The sequence below is a fragment of the Acipenser ruthenus genome, chromosome 5, assembly GCF_902713425.1.
Source record: "Acipenser ruthenus chromosome 5, fAciRut3.2 maternal haplotype, whole genome shotgun sequence".
Lineage (NCBI taxonomy): Eukaryota > Metazoa > Chordata > Actinopteri > Acipenseriformes > Acipenseridae > Acipenser > Acipenser ruthenus.
This window is the reverse complement of record NC_081193.1, coordinates 676,616-690,111: the sequence shown is the minus strand read 5'-3', so window position 1 is coordinate 690,111 and position 13,496 is coordinate 676,616. Positions and strand designations below refer to the sequence as shown.

At 47.3% G+C, this 13,496-nt stretch overlaps 1 protein-coding gene across 5 annotated transcripts in view; it reads left to right on the top strand.

The window, feature by feature from the left end:
• Nucleotides 1–11,731, top strand: part of arid1b (AT-rich interactive domain 1B) — a 211,836-nt gene extending 200,105 nt beyond the window's left edge. For all 5 annotated transcript variants that reach the window (XM_059023481.1, XM_034003330.3, XM_034003332.3 and 2 more), the window contains 3 exons: nucleotides 1,983–2,775; nucleotides 3,221–3,351; nucleotides 8,565–11,731. In XM_059023481.1, coding sequence (XP_058879464.1) covers nucleotides 1,983–2,775; nucleotides 3,221–3,351; nucleotides 8,565–10,289 — 2,649 coding nt within the window. In that variant the 3' untranslated portion in view covers nucleotides 10,290–11,731. The remainder of the gene's footprint in view (nucleotides 1–1,982; nucleotides 2,776–3,220; nucleotides 3,352–8,564) is intronic.
• The last annotated feature ends 1,765 nt before the right edge of the window (nucleotides 11,732–13,496 follow it).

The window sequence follows — 13,496 nt, the reverse complement described above, 5'->3', positions numbered from 1 at the left end:
GACTTCCTGGACGATTTTACGCCTTGCTCTTCGAGAAATTTTGGCAGGACGGCCACTCCTGGGAAGATTCACTACTGTCCCAAACTTTCTCCATTTGGAAAATATGGCTCTGACTGTGGTTCGGTGGAGCCCCAGAGCCTTAGAAATGTCTTTGTAACCCTTTCCAGACTGATAGGCATCAACAACTTTTTTCCGGAGGTCTTCAGGAATTTCTTTTGTTCGTGGCATGATGTGCCTCTAGAACCTGTGTGCTGACAACTTCACTCTGATGGTAAGGGCCAAAGTTAGTCAGATTTATATTGGGCAGGGCTGGCCCAAATCAGGCCTGGTTGTTAACCAAAGTACTCAAACAGCTGACCCTAATTATCCCTATAATATATATATATATATATATATATATATATATATATATATATATATATATAATTTCTAGATGACTGTGGGAGTGAAATGTGAGGTTTGTGCAGTATACAGTATTGGGTACGGAGAAGGAGAGCCTCACGCGTTGTCTCCTCTTTTAATCAATCTGCAGCTGCTTTTCACTCAAATAATTCCTCCCAAATCTGCACAGCAGGAAACTAATCAGATATTACTAACATGTACTTCACTATAAGAAACTGAAACGATTTAATTAGAAAAATGTACTCCTACAAAAATCTAATGCAGGGTTACTGTAATGTGTGACCTATGCATTGATGGTAAAACATACTAGGTAAAAGATACTGGAATCGTCTTATACTTGTGAGATGAAATATTAAGAAATGTCAATGTACTCTGTTGCTTTAGTTGTTAACAAAGCCATTCAAATTGGTACAAAAAACATCAACATTAAAATGAGACTGGCAGACGACGCAGGTGACTGCACTTAGCAAGCAGAGACCCAGCCCTCCTCTCAGAGTAGTGAACAGGATGAAACACACTGGAAGGGGGTGCTGCACTTAGCAAGCAGAGGCCCAGCCCTCCTCTCAGAGTATTGAACAGGATGAAACACACTGGAAGGGGGTGCTTGAAGAGTCGTGTGCAGCTGGAACATTCTCGATGGGCTGCCACCTCAGCAAAGGGCATGCTTTGTTTCGGTGCTTTTTTTTTAATAGAGCAAAGTGAAGATTAATATACTGGTAATCTGGTAGCAGTAAATGTCACACAGCAATATAATAGAAATGCAGCATTCTTTTCATCTGAAATTATAATATTGTGAAATACAAATATAGATTTAAAAAAAAGTGGCACATGAAAAGCTACCTTGACAGGTAGACTTTGATCCCCGACACAGAACAAACAGTCTCTCCTTGACAGGTAGACTTTGATCCCCGACACAGAACAAACAGTCTCTCCTTGACAGGTAGACTTTCATCCCTGACGACACAGAACAAACAGTCTCTCCTTGACAGGTAGACTTTGATCCCCGACACAGAACAAACAGTCTCTCCTTGACAGGTAGACTTTCATCCCCGACACAGAACTAACAGTGAAAACACACATTCCAGATAAATCCCTCCCACAGCCTATCACAGGACATACTGACACTGACCCTAACCCTAACCCTATACTGACCACAGCACCTAACCCTAACCCCATACTGACCACAGCACCTAACCCTAACCCCATACTGACCACATCACATCTTTAACATTTAACCCTAACCCTAACCCCATACTGACCACAGCACCTAACCCTAACCCCATACTGACCACAGCACCTTACCCTAACACGAACCCCATACTGACCACATCACATCTTTAACATTTAACCCTAACCCCATACTGACCACATCACATCTTTAACATTTAACCCTAACCCCATACTGACCACATCACATCTTTAACATTTAACCCTAACCCCATACTGACCACAGCACATCTTTAACATTTAACCCTAACCCTAACCCCATACTGACCACAGCACATCTTTAACATTTAATCTTGATAGCAAAAGAGACGTGGATTTCATAATATTTAACATGACTACGAATTCCTTCCCAGGGCTACAAGCGTCCCATGGAGGGCATGTATGGCCCCCCAGCCAAGCGCCATGAAGGGGAAGTCTACAGCATGCAGTATGGCAGCCAGCACCCCGACATGTACAGCCAGTATGGCAGCAGCTTCTCTGGGCCCGAGCGGCGGCCCATTCAGGGACAGTATCCCTACCCTTACAGCCGGGACAGGCTGCAGATAGCTGGGCAACCGATCCCACAGCAGCACGGTATGCTGAGCAGCCCCCTCCAGCACACCTCCAACACTGGCACGGGCCCCCAGCAAAACACGTGGCCCTCCAGGACTGATCTGCCATATCCCTACCCCAACAGACAAGGACCCGGGGGATCCTCCCAGGGACCTGTCTACCCTGGTGTGGGCAGGGAGGATGACAGCATGGTCCCTGACCAGAGGCTAAACCCAGAGAGCCAATGGCCAAGTCACGTCAACCAGAGACAATCCCCCTACCTGCCCCCTTCCTCCGGCTCTCTGCCCTCCATGACCTCACGACCCCCCCAGCCCTCCTATCAGACTCCTCCCTCTATGCAAAACCATATCTCCCGGGTGCCCAGCCCTGCCTCCTTCCAGTGCTCCCTGGAGTCCCACATGTCCCCCAGCAAGTCGCCCTTTCTGCCAGCCATGAAGATGCAGAAGTTGGGCCACCCCGCCCCCGCGTCCCATGTCAGCGGCCCCGCGGCTCAGCCACCAATCGGCAGGAGTGAGATGGGCTTTCCCCCCGGCTCTGCGGAGGCGACTCAGCCTGTCCTGAAGCCACGGCGCAGGATCACCTCCAAGGACACGGGTAAGGATCCTTTCACTGGGGATCCACTGGGAACTCTGTGGGATTTACTTTTACCTGTCTGATTTGAAAAGGTTGTCACACGGAATAAAGTGGTTAAATCCAGTACTGAGGGCCTGGTGAAGAACAGCGAATCCATACTCTGAGAGAGCTGTGTGTAGAATAATCTGAAGGAAAAAGCAGCAAACCAGTCAGCCTCCAAAATATTTGTCTGCGGGTGTCAGAGCTGTGGAGGAGGCCCCACGAAATTCGGAAGATTTAGACATGCAGGCGTTGGCTGTTTGACATTTTCCATGTGAAGCTCAGAAGCTTAGATTTGAAGCCACTAGAAAAACAGAATGTCCCAGACTTGCACAATGTATTAATATGGATTAGAGAAAAGAGGCTTTCAAGCACACACACTTAACTACTTTGTGTGTGTGTGTGTTTTCCGGTTTCCTCTCCTTAGCAACCCCAGAGGCATGGCGTGTGATGATGTCTCTAAAATCCGGTCTCCTGGCTGAAAGCACATGGGCTCTGGATACAATTAACATCCTTCTGTACGATGACAGCACGATCGCCTCATTTAACCTCCTGCAGGTAAGGGATCCTTCTGTACAATGACAGCACGGTCCCCTCGTTTAACCTCCTGCAGGTAAGGGATCCTTCTGTACGATGACAGCACAATCGCCTCGTTTAACCTCCTGCAGGTAAGGGATCCTTCTGTACGATGACAGCACGGTCGCCTCATTTAACCTCTTGCAGGTAAGGGATCCTTCTGTACGATGACAACACGGTCGCCTCGTTTAACCTCCTGCAGGTAAGGGATCCTTCTGTACGATGACAGCACAATCGCCTCGTTTAACCTCTTGCAGGTAAGGGATCCTTCTGTACGGTGACAGCACGATCACCTCATTTAACCTCCTGCAGGTAAGGGATCCTTCTGTACAATGACAGCACGGTCCCCTCGTTTAACCTGCAGGTAAGGGATCCTTCTGTACGATGACAGCACGGTCCCCTCGTTTAACCTGCAGGTAAGGGATCCTTCTGTACGATGACAGCACAGTCGCCTCGTTTAACCTCTTGCAGGTAAGGGATCCTTCTGTACGATGACAGCACGGTCGCCTCGTTTAACCTCTTGCAGGTAAGGGATCCTTCTGTACGATGACAGCACGGTCGCCTCGTTTAACCTCTTGCAGGTAAGGGATCCTTCTGTACGATGACAGCACGGTCGCCTCGTTTAACCTCCTGCAGGTAAGGGATCCTTCTGTACGGTGACAGCACGATCGCCTCGTTTAACCTCCTGCAGGTAAGGGATCCTTCTGTACGATGACAGCACGGTCCCCTCGTTTAACCTCCTGCAGGTAAGGGATCCTTCTGTACGATGACAGCACGGTCGCCTCGTTTAACCTCCTGCAGGTAAGGGATCCTTCTGTACGATGACAGCACGGTCGCCTCGTTTAACCTCCTGCAGGTAAGGGATCCTTCTGTACGGTGACAGCACGGTCGCCTCGTTTAACCTCCTGCAGGTAAGGGATCCTTCTGTACGATGACAGCACGGTCGCCTCGTTTAACCTCCTGCAGGTAAGGGATCCTTCTGTACGATGACAGCACGGTCGCCTCGTTTAACCTCCTGCAGGTAAGGGATCCTTCTGTACGGTGATAGCACAATCGCCTCGTTTAACCTCCTGCAGGTAAGGGATCCTTCTGTACGATGACAGCACGGTCGCCTCGTTTAACCTCCTGCAGGTAAGGGATCCTTCTGTACGATGACAGCACGGTCGCCTCGTTTAACCTCCTGCAGGTAAGGGATCCTTCTGTACGATGACAGCACGGTCGCCTCGTTTAACCTCCTGCAGGTAAGGGATCCTTCTGTACGGTGATAGCACGGTCGCCTCGTTTAACCTCTTGCAGGTAAGGGATCCTTCTGTACGATGACAGCACGGTCCCCTCGTTTAACCTCCTGCAGGTAAGGGATCCTTCTGTACGATGACAGCACAATCGCCTCGTTTAACCTCTTGCAGGTAAGGGATCCTTCTGTACGATGACAACACGGTCGCCTCGTTTAACCTCCTGCAGGTAAGGGATCCTTCTGTACGATGACAGCACAATCGCCTCGTTTAACCTCCTGCAGGTAAGGGATCCTTCTGTACGATGACAGCACGGTCGCCTCGTTTAACCTCCTGCAGGTAAGGGATCCTTCTGTACGATGACAGCACGGTCGCCTCGTTTAACATCCTGCAGGTAAGGGATCCTTCTGTACGATGACAGCACGGTCGCCTCGTTTAACCTCCTGCAGGTAAGGGATCCTTCTGTACGATGACAGCACGGTCGCCTCGTTTAACCTCCTGCAGGTAAGGGATCCTTCTGTACGGTGACAGCACGATCACCTCATTTAACCTCCTGCAGGTAAGGGATCCTTCTGTACAATGACAGCACGGTCCCCTCGTTTAACCTGCAGGTAAGGGATCCTTCTGTACGATGACAGCACGGTCCCCTCGTTTAACCTGCAGGTAAGGGATCCTTCTGTACGATGACAGCACAGTCGCCTCGTTTAACCTCTTGCAGGTAAGGGATCCTTCTGTACGATGACAGCACGGTCGCCTCGTTTAACCTCTTGCAGGTAAGGGATCCTTCTGTACGATGACAGCACGGTCGCCTCGTTTAACCTCTTGCAGGTAAGGGATCCTTCTGTACGATGACAGCACGGTCGCCTCGTTTAACCTCCTGCAGGTAAGGGATCCTTCTGTACGGTGACAGCACGATCGCCTCGTTTAACCTCCTGCAGGTAAGGGATCCTTCTGTACGATGACAGCACGGTCCCCTCGTTTAACCTCCTGCAGGTAAGGGATCCTTCTGTACGATGACAGCACGGTCGCCTCGTTTAACCTCCTGCAGGTAAGGGATCCTTCTGTACGATGACAGCACGGTCGCCTCGTTTAACCTCCTGCAGGTAAGGGATCCTTCTGTACGGTGACAGCACGGTCGCCTCGTTTAACCTCCTGCAGGTAAGGGATCCTTCTGTACGATGACAGCACGGTCGCCTCGTTTAACCTCCTGCAGGTAAGGGATCCTTCTGTACGATGACAGCACGGTCGCCTCGTTTAACCTCCTGCAGGTAAGGGATCCTTCTGTACGGTGATAGCACAATCGCCTCGTTTAACCTCCTGCAGGTAAGGGATCCTTCTGTACGATGACAGCACGGTCGCCTCGTTTAACCTCCTGCAGGTAAGGGATCCTTCTGTACGATGACAGCACGGTCGCCTCGTTTAACCTCCTGCAGGTAAGGGATCCTTCTGTACGATGACAGCACGGTCGCCTCGTTTAACCTCCTGCAGGTAAGGGATCCTTCTGTACGGTGATAGCACGGTCGCCTCGTTTAACCTCTTGCAGGTAAGGGATCCTTCTGTACGATGACAGCACGGTCCCCTCGTTTAACCTCCTGCAGGTAAGGGATCCTTCTGTACGATGACAGCACAATCGCCTCGTTTAACCTCTTGCAGGTAAGGGATCCTTCTGTACGATGACAACACGGTCGCCTCGTTTAACCTCCTGCAGGTAAGGGATCCTTCTGTACGATGACAGCACAATCGCCTCGTTTAACCTCCTGCAGGTAAGGGATCCTTCTGTACGATGACAGCACGGTCGCCTCGTTTAACCTCCTGCAGGTAAGGGATCCTTCTGTACGATGACAGCACGGTCGCCTCGTTTAACATCCTGCAGGTAAGGGATCCTTCTGTACGATGACAGCACGGTCGCCTCGTTTAACCTCCTGCAGGTAAGGGATCCTTCTGTACGATGACAGCACGGTCGCCTCGTTTAACCTGCAGGTAAGGGATCCTTCTGTACGGTGACAGCACGTTCGCCTCGTTTAACCCTTTGCGGTCCATTGTCGGACTGGGTCCGACATTGCAATTATTCCTCTCAGGTCCTTTGTCGGACTGGGTCCGACATCATTATAGCAACGCAAAAAACGGGTTTCTAGTCGTTTTTTCTCCGGAAAAAGCAGAGAAAACCATTCAATTGCCGAGTGGGAGCGACAGGAGCCGAAACAAGTCGGAAAAAAAAAAAAAAAAAAAGGCGTATCTCATTAATAGTCATACATGGTATCAGGTATCAGATAACGGGGCGGTCATAGTAAACAAGCTGGCTGAGTGCGTCAGCGCACAGACTATCATGGACATTTGCAGAGCTTTTTTCAGATGTTATAGTAATAAAATAATGAATTTGATCGCATTATTGAGGAGTTTGGTGATAAAACGAGTGATCCGGAGATGATCGATCGGTATGTACGACTATTATTTTTATTATTATTTATTTCTTACATAGATGAAAGCGATAGCGAACGAAAGGGTGTGGTGGGGCTGGAGAAGCCTAGGGAGTGCTTTGTTGATTTGCAGGGCCATTTAAACCCGTTTGACTGTGGAAAAAAATACATTTTAAACAGCGCGTCTAAAATTAACTGCGCGTGTGAAAATAAATTGGACCTGTCGCGCCTGACGCGCACTTAATAAATGGACTGCAAAGGGTTAACCTCCTGCAGGTAAGGGATCCTTCTGTACGATGACAGCACGGTCGCCTCGTTTAACCTCCTGCAGGTAAGGGATCCTTCTGTACGATGACAGCACGGTCGCCTCGTTTAACCTCCTGCAGGTAAGGGATCCTTCTGTACGATGACAGCACGATCGCCTCGTTTAACCTCCTGCAGGTAAGGGATCCTTCTGTACGATGACAGCACGGTCGCCTCGTTTAACCTCCTGCAGGTAAGGGATCCTTCTGTACGATGACAGCACGATCGCCTCGTTTAACCTCCTGCAGGTAAGGGATCCTTCTGTACGGTGACAGCACGGTCGCCTCGTTTAACCTCCTGCAGGTAAGGGATCCTTCTGTACGATGACAGCACGGTCGCCTCGTTTAACCTCCTGCAGGTAAGGGATCCTTCTGTACGATGACAGCACGTTCGCCTCGTTTAACCTCCTGCAGGTAAGGGATCCTTCTGTACGGTGACAGCACGTTCGCCTCGTTTAACCTCCTGCAGGTAAGGGATCCTTCTGTACGATGACAGCACGGTCGCCTCGTTTAACCTCCTGCAGGTAAGGGATCCTTCTGTACGGTGACAGCACGGTCGCCTCGTTTAACCTCCTGCAGGTAAGGGATCCTTCTGTACGATGACAGCACGGTCGCCTCGTTTAACCTCCTGCAGGTAAGGGATCCTTCTGTACGATGACAACACGGTCGCCTCGTTTAACCTCCTGCAGGTAAGGGATCCTTCTGTACGATGACAGCACAATCGCCTCGTTTAACCTCCTGCAGGTAAGGGATCCTTCTGTACGATGACAGCACGATCGCCTCGTTTAACCTCCTGCAGGTAAGGGATCCTTCTGTACGATGACAGCATGGTCGCCTCGTTTAACCTCCTGCAGGTAAGAGAATTACATGAAACACCTGGGATAGGTTTTTATGTGAGAGTTTGTGATTAACTAACAAATAAAGAAAGCAATAATACACCAGATTCCTTCCAATTAAAAATGCAGCCCAAATACCCCACCCTCAATGTGAGAAAAAAAGAAAACATTAAATAAAGATGCATTTACACAGATACACCCTCAATTACATCTATAAGAAAACGACGGATAGAGGCAGTTTGTGGCCGTCTGCTGTAACACAGCATTACAGTTATTACTTGTGGCAAATAATGCAACTGTATAAAAGTGCATTTACTGTATTAATGTGTATTTCCTGTAAAGAGCTTTGACGTGGTATAATACATTACAAGTTGTACTGTTTATAAAACCTTTCCCATTTTTTTCCAGTTACCTGGATTCTTAGAACTCGTAGTTGAGTACTTCAGAAAATGCCTCATTGAAATATTCGGCATCCTAAAGGAATATGAAATTGGTGCTCCAAGCCAGAAGGCTCTTCTTGAACCGGTTTCCATTAAAAAGGAGAACATTCAGTCCGAAGAGAGTGATTGCAGGACAGAGGAGGATAAAGCAAACTGCAAGGAGGAGCAGACTCGGGAACCAGATGAGCCTGAGAGATCTGAGGCAGAGGCAGAGGAACAGGAAGAGAAGAGGGGGGTCGACACTGGAGAGACCTTGGACAAGCCCGAGGAGAAGCCACAACAAGCCAGCAAGTTCGACAAGCTGCCCCTGGAGCTGGTGGATGCAGAGGATGACTTTGTGGTGGAGCGCTCGAAGCAGTTGGGACACGTCCAGGAGTTCAGCAGCGGGCTCCTCCATTGGAAGATCGGGGGAGGAGACTCCACAGAACACATCCAGACCCACTTTGAGAGCAGGATGGCGGTGGCGATGAGGGGGAGGCATGTGGATTCCTGTGCCAACCCAGGCTCAGAGCACAAGAAAAACGAGCAAGTGGAAATGGAGGAAGCAGCGTCGGAAGAGCAAGTGGAGAACAGCATCACGGCAACCATCGATGATGTGCTGAGTGCCCGCCCTGGAGCTCTCACAGAAGGCAATCTGTTTCCCACCTCCAGACACCCTGACCAGCCGCCCTTACGCATCTGTCAAGCCAAGAGCCACAGAAACATCAAGCTCCTGGAAGATGAGCACAGGACTCAAGATGAGCTGCCTCTGTCCACCATCGCCAGCTGGCAAGACTCTCTCACCAAGCGCTGCATCTGCGTGTCCAACATTGTGCGCAGCTTGTCCTTTGTGCCGGGAAATGATGCCGAGATGTCAAAACACTCTGGGCTGGTCCTGATCCTGGGGAAGATGGTCCTTCTGCACCATGAGCATCCCGAGAGGAAGCGAGCCCCCCAGACGTACGAGACCGAAGAGGCGCAGGACAAGGGACTGGCGTGCAGCAAGGACGAGTGGTGGTGGGACTGCCTGGCAGTCCTGCGGGAGAACACCTTGGTCACCTTGGCTAACATTGCGGGGCACCTGGACCTCTCTCTTTACCCACAGAACATTTGCCTGCCCATCCTGGATGGCCTCCTCCACTGGATGGTCTGTCCATCAGCCGAAGCCCAGGACCCTTTCCCCATGGCAGAGCCGAGCTCAGCCCTCACCCCTCAGAGACTTGCGCTGGAGTCCCTGTGCAAGCTTAGCGTCCAGGACAGCAACGTGGACCTCATCCTGGCGACCGCGCCCTTCAGCCGGCTGGAGAAGCTGTACGCCACCTTGCTTCGTTTCGTAGGAGACCGCAAGAACCAGGTCTACCGGGAAATGTCGGTAGCTATTTTATCTAACCTTGCCCAGGGGGACACATTGGCATCACGGGCCATAGCTGTGCAGAAAGGAAGCATTGGGAACTTATTAAGCTTCCTGGAGGATGGGGTCACCCTGGCTCAGTACCAACAGAGCCAGCACAACCACCTCCACATGGAGCCGCCCACCATCAACATGATGTGCAGGGCAGCGAAGGCTCTTCTTGCCATGGCCAGAGTGGAGGAGAATCGCTCGGAGTTTGTTTTGTTTGAGGGACGGCTGCTTGACATTTCCATATCCTCTGTGCTGAACTCCACAGTGGCCTGCATCGTTTGTGACGTACTCTTTCAGATTGGACACTTATGACAGCAGTGGGAGGCCAAGCATGTGTGAGTGGAGACACAAAAACAGGTCACATATAATTGGCTCTATATATATTTTATTTAAACAAATAATAATAATAATAATAATAATAATTATAATAATAATAATAATAATAAAATTTCTGTACCTCTTTCACTATTACCATTCTTTTAATATGTGCTGTTCATATGTACAAGTACTTTTTTCTTTTTTATATTTGTGAGGGTTCCTCATGGTATTTCTTTCTAATGTTTTTATTTTAGTTTTTATAAATGTTCATACAGGTTTTTTTTATTTATTTTTTTAGTTTAACATACATGTTTCAAACAAATCACTGTTCTGATTGAGACAAGGAAATATATGCACCTCCCAAATCGCTGTGCAACAGGGAAATTGATTATTGTTGGGCAATAGACCAATCTGTGCACCAGGGGGCAGTGTTGCATTGGCCTAGAAAACCAGATCTGGATCTCACGTGGTTTCTTTAATCATTTTGCTGTGTTTGTTTGTTTTGTATTACCTATGAGCCATGATGTGTTTAGAAGTTGTACATTGAACATGCCCTTAATTCTTTTGTTTTGTTAGTATACAGCAGGGATGAAAATAAGAGTGTCATTGCATAGCATTTCGATCCATTCCTGGTTTTACTATGAGTTTAATAAGACACACCAGAGCTTGCTACCTATTATTATTATTATTATTTATTTCTTAGCAGACGCCCTTATCCAGGGCGACTTACAATTGTTACAAGATATCACATTATTTTTACATGCAATTACCCGTTGATACAGTTGGGTTTTTTTACTGGAGCAATCTAGGTAAAGTACCTTGCTCAAGGGTACAGCAGCAGTGTCCCCCACTGGGGATTGAACCCACGACCCTCCGGTCAAGAGTCCAGAGCCCTAACCACTACTCCACACTGCTACCTATACACTGGGGCTAATCAAGCACATGTTAAAACCTGGGATGGGTGAAACTGCTATGCAATAGGAGCCTCATTTCCATCTCCGACACAGTGTGGCTCACTCCCACAGCCCCACCCTCCAAAGCTGTGATAACTACAAAGTGATGGCAGTTGTTATTATTCTATTAATTTATTATTATATTATTATTATATTATTTTGTTATTATATTAGTATTATAAATATGTTGTTATTCGGGTCATTTCTCCTACCGAGGGTCTTGTATGTAAGAAGTCAAGCTCAGTTGATCAAGGTGTGGGAGTGATTATTTACAAGCGGTTATTAAATAAAATGAAGATCGTGGCTCTCAAAGATCAGCATATTTCTACTTCAGATAACGTAGTTAAAAAAATACAGACTTGATGTAAATCCTGTGGCTTAAGGAAAATCATTTATTCAGTATACAGTTTATACTGTCTGTTCCACATGTTCAAAGTAAATGTACATTAAATCTTGTTACACACCTGGATGGGTGTTCTTGAATGCTTTGTCATGTTTATCACACTGTATGTATATTTCAAACCGCAATAGACTTTGATGTAACTACCATTCATTTTGTTCTGTGATGTTAACAATAATAATATCTTCTACTTCTGTGATGAACTCAGATGCGTTTGAGTCCACAGGAGGCTGTGTGGTCCAGTGGTTAAAGAAACGGGCTTGTAACCAGAAGGGCCCCGGTTCAAATCCCACCTCAGCCACTGACTCACTGTGCGACCCTGAGCAAGTCACTTAACCTCCTTGTGCTCCGTCTTTCGGGTGAGATGTAATTGTAAGTGACTCTGCAGCTGACGCATCGTTCACTCACCCTTGTCTCTGTAAGTCGCCTTGGATAAAGGCGTCTGCTAAATAAACAAATAATAATAATTGGTGGGGAGGCAACAATAGCATGATATGAACAGAGGTTCTGACAAGTACCTATCCATTCTGGGACCAACACAATTTTAAAAATACCATCCACACTACCTTATAATGTCTAAATGTGTACGTAGCCTAATACATAAGGTAGCTATAATTGCATTGCATTCTGGTGTTTGTTGACTCAAGTCCATAGACTAACCATGGTTAATACTGCACATGGCTAGTCCATGTTTCTGATTTTGCTCAAGTCCATAGACTAACCATGGTTAATACTGTATGGCTAGTCCATGTTTCTGATTTTGGCTTGCTGCGTTCTGTAGATAGCTTTTTGCACTGTATTAGTATATTCTTCACAGTAAGCATTATGGGAGAGGAGGGAACTAACACCTGCAGTGCGTCTCTCCTTCCCCAGAGCAGCCACTTCATATAATGCCACCTGCTTCCTGGTACATACTTTGCAGCAGTACAGTATGTGGAATTTCAATAATGAATTGCACTTCCCACTAGATCTGTCCCTTAAACCAGCTCAACCAGGGGCCTGTTTCACGAACATGGTTAAATAAAGCCAGGCTTAAGTTATCTAGTTTGAGTTAACTCGATATAACTTAAGCGGCTAACTTAGTTTCAAGAACGCAGATCGAGTTTAATTTGATCTAGATAACTCAAGCCGGGTTAACTTTCTGGCAGTGTGCGTGGAACCTACCGTTAACACGCATTCTACTGTGGCCTCGAGTGTGTTGCCATGGTAATCTTTATTAAACTGTCATCTAACACATTTTAATAAGGACGTATGATCAAGCAAAAGATCAGTTCATAAAAAAAAAAATTAAAAATGATCGAACAAAGATCGAAATAAGTTTTTTTGGACTTGTCAATGTCAATGATGTAAGTAAACGCAGTGGCATACTTAGACGATAGTAATAATCTTCCCTACCTTGCTGTACGCACTAGGGTGGTCATCTGGCTGCAGATTTACCGGACGCGTTGAGACTAAACAAATCTTCATGATTTTCCCCTTAAAGTAATTGATGTGTAAATTAGCTACATCTTTGCTGAGATAAATCCTGTGACGGAATTGCTGTGCATAGCAAACAAGTCACACTGATCATAAAAATGTGCATTATAAATATCATATGGGAGATACTGAAATTGAAGAAGGGAACTATGAAAAGACCTAGGAGTTTATGTTGACTCAGAAATGTCTTCATCTAGACAATGTGGGGAAGCTATAAAAAAAGGCCAACAAGATGCTCGGATATATTGTGAGAAGTGCTGAATTTAAATCAAGGGAAGTAATGTTAAAACTTTACAATGCATTAGTAAGACCTCACCTAGAATATTGTGTTCAGTTCTGGTCACCTCGTTACAAAAAGGATATTGCTGCTCT